The 5,991-nt window shown below is 36.6% G+C and overlaps 1 protein-coding gene across 1 annotated transcript in view; it reads left to right on the top strand.

Moving 5' to 3' along the window:
* The window catches only part of LOC106460840 (sodium- and chloride-dependent GABA transporter 2-like), a 92,136-nt gene that overhangs the window by 55,950 nt on the left and 30,195 nt on the right, over positions 1 to 5,991 (top strand). The window contains exon 11 of the mRNA XM_022387643.1: positions 2,678 to 2,848. Coding sequence (XP_022243351.1) covers positions 2,678 to 2,848 — 171 coding nt within the window. The remainder of the gene's footprint in view (positions 1 to 2,677; positions 2,849 to 5,991) is intronic.

Here is a 5,991-nt window from a genome sequence, read left to right as displayed (position 1 = left end):
ACTACGTACTACGTAGTACGTTACTCGTAGTAACGTAACAAGTTACGTTAGTTAAGTTAGTACTAGTTAGTTAGTCGTAAGTTAACTTAATTATTATAGTGTGTGTGTGTGTGTGTGTGTGTGTGTGTGTGTGTGTGTGTGTGTGTGTGTGTGTGTGTGTGTGTGTGTGTGTGTGTGTATGATCAGCCAGGTTAAATATATTTACAATAACACTCACTCGACATTGCTCCTGGAGTGTGGATTAAATATATTTACAGTAACACTCACTCGACATTGCTCCTGGAGTGTGGATTAAATATATTTACAGTAACACTCACTCGACATTGCTCCTGGAGTGTGGATTAAATATATTTACAGTAACACTCACTCGACATTGCTCCTGGAGTGTGGATTAAATATATTTACAGTAACACTCACTCGACATTGCTCCTGGAGTGTGGATTAAATATATTTACAGTAACACTCACTTAACTTATTAATAAGCTCTTTCACATGGACACGTATGTTTTCTCTTGGAGCACTGCAATTGGAATCTTTTACCACCATGGTTACTTAAAAACTTGAAACTGGTAATTTAATTAATGAAATATTAAAACATGAATTTTGTTTTTTATTATGTATTTAAAAATAAACCTGGCACTGGTAACTATTTATAAAAGTAGCAGTAAGAAGTGTTAAAAAAGTTTGTTTTTTTGTTTTTTTAAGTAATGTGAATTCAGAACATACAAGATTTTTTTTCCCTAGTATCTGGTGCACATAGCATAGATAGTTCAGTGTGTATCTTTCCATTGAAACCACACCTTATAATGTAGTAACATTCTCTTTAAGAAAAAAGGTCTGTATGGGATTATGTTTTTGTAACTAGTATGTTAGAACATTTAGGTATGTCTGAATGCAAGTAGTACACACAAGCTTATGTTCAAATTATGGCAAAATTCTGCTTAGCACTGTTGTAATAAAACTTTGGTTTTATATAAAAACTATATGCAAAATGTAACATGCTTTACCCCATACAATAGCCACAATATTGAACTACCACAGTTTAGACTGTAAGCCAAAATAATATCACTATGGGATGCTGACTTAGGTTGGACTAGAAGCCAAGAATGTTTGGTCACGAGGTTTAGGGTGCAACTAGCCATAATTTTTATCCTCAGGTTGATCATTTGCCATAAAAAGTAGTTAACCATGTATGTTCTTATATTTTGAAAAGCTACCCATATCAATAAGTTTTCAAACAAGAATGCTACCTTCTCTCCTTTTATGTTAAACATCAAGGAGAAAAATGTGGAATTTTTTGTCATAGCTTTGCAAGGATTAAATATTTCAAAATACACTAACTTGATTCATTAGGTTCTGTGTGATGAGTGTGAGAAACTTTACTGTTTTAATGTCCTTAGTGTGAAATACAATGCCAACTGATGACTACACTTAGTCCTTCGTAGCTGAAGGCTAAAGTACTCATGTAGCCACTATTTTCATCATCCTTGAAAATGCAAAGTACATAGTTACCCTACTGACAAGCGAGTAACCTACCCCAGGTTTCTATTTGGGCTGTAGTACCTCTGAACAATTTACATATTTTGTAACATTCACCAATGTAGATACTTCTTCATTCTATTAATTACCTGAATTCATCTTCATGCAAGTTGCTCAGAAATCTAATCACACATGAAATGTGGTAAGCACTATAATTTACAAACCTCAACAAAGTGATTCTAAATATTTATTTTGAGAAACACTTCTTATGGTGGTGACATTGTTGTTTGTGTCACCCCTGTTCATTATTCTTATGGTGGTGACATTGTTGTTTGTGTCACCCCTGTTCATTATTCTTATGGTGGTGACGTTGTTGTTTGTGTCACCCCTGTTCATTATTCTTATGGTGGTGACGTTGTTGTTTGTGTCACCATTATGTTTGTTGTACCACTGCTTACTGATGTGTGCCTTTTCTGATTATATGTACAATTCACAAAACAATTAAAGGATGATAGTTCGGTCACTCCTTTCAGGTCATTGTTATGCAAATAGGAAAACTAATGATGAGTAAATTTATTTGGAAGGCAAATGATTTTTCATTCAGCATATACCATATACAGTGGTCTCAGCCTTTTCTCAGTTGTCCCTAGGAAACAAAACAGCATTTCATATTCTTCATGAACCACAGTTTCACCTCAAACAAGACATTGATGTTCCACTCATATGAAGAGCTACAGGATGAATGGAAATTGACTGTTACTTGTCACTTCTGGCCTCAGTCGCAGATACCGTTTTGAGATTGCATTAAATGCTCACAGCTGCAACTGGGTGCCATGTAAGAATACGTATGGTTTAAAAATATTTCAAAAGTCCAGTCTGTATGGTAGATGCCTTAATGTGGTCCATTCTAGTTGCACCAAGACAGAAAACTGTGTAATAATATTCCTTTCAGAAATATGTTGTGCTTTACTCAGCAACTAGATATCACGCTTGTTCTCATTTGTAAATAATCAGGAACCAGATAAAATAGCATTTTTCATGCAAGAAGCAGACTTGTATGAGATTGGAGAAAGAATTGTGAGCTGGAATAAACATTGAAGTCACTGACTTGTGCATACTATGAAATGGGTACTATTAATGCCACATGTTGTATTGTGTAGATTGTAATATATATATATTTGTTTCCGATTTTGTTCAGAGTATCTTCCTCTTCAGCTTGATAACTTGCAAACCACTAACTTACAACCGTAGCTACCATTATCCCCAGTGGGCTATTGCTGTTGGCTGGATCTTAGCTTTGTCATCTATGCTGTGTATTCCATTGTACTCATTATACAAGCTTACTACTGTTTGTGGATCTTTATCTGAGGTAAGTTTGAGCTGTATTTTTAGATTTTCTGGCATTTATGATGTTTTGATGAAAGAGAAATCATGTTAGTTAAAGATATTCTGATAAATTAATTCCAAAATACTAAAATAATTTGAAATATGGTTTTACAATGAGATAAATGACTTACCTTGTTTTTATCACATGCTTTTAATGTTAATAAGAATTATTGTGAAAACATTATTCTAATGGAATGATTATGTATGGGATGTTGGTTGCAGAATAGGTATTGCAAACAAAGACTAAAATTTGTTTCTAGAATATATTTTGTTTCCATAGTTTGTACTTGCTAATCAAATGGAGAGAAAAAGTGTAAGTAAAAGTCAATGAAACTGAAAGTTTAGGGAAATATCAAAATTTGATGAAAATATTACTGAAGAAATCTGTACATAACACAATTTCATGGCACTATTAAATATCAACTGTGTCCTTCAGACAGCTAACACCTAAGCCTTATAACACACAATCCATTATTTCAACTTTAATATGTATGTTTTTGCATGTAGTCTTGTGATCCACATCAACTACATCTGTATATCTTTTTCTTTGACTATATTCAAAGTAAGAAATACAAATACTGTACATTAATATTTTGTAAATGTTAATGATGTGACTTACAAAGTAATATTTACTTAGTATGAAAGTAGCCTAAAGCTGGATTCCTGTATTGATGAACTAACTAAGCTATAGGAGGAAGACAAAATAGTGGCATACGACATAGTCTAATTAGCTTCAGTCACTCTAAGGATGAGGTTCAGTAGACTTATTTAAAGGAGAAATGACAATATCAGTGACCAGCATTCAGTATCACAGCACTCAGTGTAGTATCTCTTGAAATACGTATAAAGAAATTGAAATTTTTAACACCAATTTCAGATCATTAGGGTTAACACTAACAAAGTGTTGGACATTAATATTGTTACGTCTCCGTTCGTTTGTTAATTAATTTTCCGTAAATTCGTTCCAACGAAACTTTAGCGACACAAGTCCTTTCTTAAAGGAAAGAATAAACCAGTTTTAGAATACCACTTTACCGATACACTTAATTTCAACAGTCGCTCTTTTACAAACGCTAGAATGTCTCACGTGCTCGTGATCGACAATGCTCAGTTCAATAATACAATCTCTGACTGCAGTTCAATTACTCATTCTCTCGTCACGTTGTAACCATCTTATATATACCAGCCTACCCTCAATCTAGCAGTCTCCCAATAATTTACGAAGGTTCGAGAGAAGGACGTGGCATGATACTAGTCACGTGACCCCACTGACGCAACAATATTTTATCCACATACATTCAGTAACTCAATGCACTGTTCCCTGTCACAAGATCACGTGACTATTGCCACGCCACCTGCTTTCTAGAACTATCCCGTTCCTTCGGGAGTGCTCTAGCATTTACTAGATTGGGGGTGGCTGGTATATATAAGAGGGTGACAACGTGACGGAATAATGTGTGTGTAAACAGTGAGTAATTGATCTGCAGTCAGAGAGTATTATTGAGCACGTTCATTGTTATAGCGTTTGTTTTAGAGCGATTATTGAAATTAAGTGTATCGTAAAGTTATATTCGGAAATAATAAACCAGTTTTATTAAGTAAGGAATTGTGTCGCTAAAGTTTCGTCGGAACGAAGTTACGGAAAGTTAATTAACGAATGGAGACGTAACAAATTGGTGTCAGAGAGTAGGATAGAAAAAAAAGGGAAGATGATGGCGGAAAATCAAACTATAGCTTAGCAGATTTGATGGCAGCAATACAGAAACAAGAAGAGAAATTACAACAGTTGTCAGAGGAAAAAGAAAAGAAACAAGAAGAACGAGAAGAGAAATTACAACAGTTGTTAGAGGAAAAAGAAAAGAAACTAGAAGAGAGACAACAGCAGTTGCAAGAAAACCTGCAACAATGGCAGCTCGAACAGCAAAATAAACAAGAGAAATTACATCAGTTCTTGGAGGAAAAAGAAAAGAAACAAGAAAAAAGATTACAGCAGTGGCAAGAAAACCTACAACAATGGCAGCTCGTACAGCAAAATAAAAAGAGAGATTACAACAGTTGTTGGAGGAAAAAGAAAATAAACAAGAAGAACGAGAAAAGAAACAAGAAGAGAGATTACAGCAGTGGCAACTGGAACAAGAAAGGAAACAGGAAGAAAGTCAGCAGCAACTACAGGAAAATCAACAACAATGGCAAAAAGTACAAATGGAAATGGTAAATTTAAAAACGAATTAGATACGTTAAAGAACGATTTGTTGTGCGTTACATAAGGAGGATACATTGACCATCAACTTAATCAGCCCCAGACAATGGCAAGCCCCTTACAGAGCCCGCAGCTAAACCTTAATGCAGACATATTCAGTCCCGTTAGAAGTCACATCCCAGATATGAATGTCAGTACTAGGAGTGATCCAGTGCGAAGGAAGCCACAAGAATTCGATGGGAAGGCACTGTGGGAAGCATATAGAGCACAGTTTGAGTTACTGGCAGAGATGAATGGATGGACAGAGGAGCAGAAAGCTGTATATCTGGCAACAAGCTTGAAGGGACAACCACTGGAAATACTTGGACAGTTGACAGCAGCCGACAGACACAACTATAGAGCTCTGGTAGAGGCTCTGGAACTCAGGTACGGAACCCAAAACCAGTCAGAAGCCTACAGGGCCAGGTTCAGGACGAGAGTCCGTGCTAAAGGGGAGAGCCTGCAAGAGCTGGCACAAGACTTGGAAAGCATAGCACGCGAGGCCTACCCAACTGCACCACCCGATCTCCTCAAGTTGTTGTTGAGGGATCAGTTCGTAGACGCCTTGGACAGTCCACAACTTAAGATACAAGTGAAGCAAGTACACCCCTCTACCATGCAGGATGCAATGGCCAGAGCTCTCGAATTTGAATCCTACGTTAGGTCCAGCACAGAGGTACCGAGGTTGGTACAGTCATCTGGATTCAAGGCCAGAAAAGGTCATCTTTCAGAGAAGTTTGAGGGACTTTGCTGGCACTGTAATAAACCTGGGCACAAGAGAGCTCAATGCTGGAAACTTCAAACAGGGGAGGTGCCACAGCAGGAAAGGCTGATATCCAGAAAAGTTGTTGGAACTGTGGAAAGCACGGACATTTGAGGAGACGGTA

This window comes from Limulus polyphemus, unplaced genomic scaffold, assembly GCF_000517525.1.
Source record: "Limulus polyphemus unplaced genomic scaffold, Limulus_polyphemus-2.1.2 Scaffold847, whole genome shotgun sequence".
Taxonomy (NCBI): Eukaryota; Metazoa; Arthropoda; class Merostomata; order Xiphosura; family Limulidae; genus Limulus; species Limulus polyphemus.
This window is presented reverse-complemented; position numbering and strand designations above follow the sequence as displayed.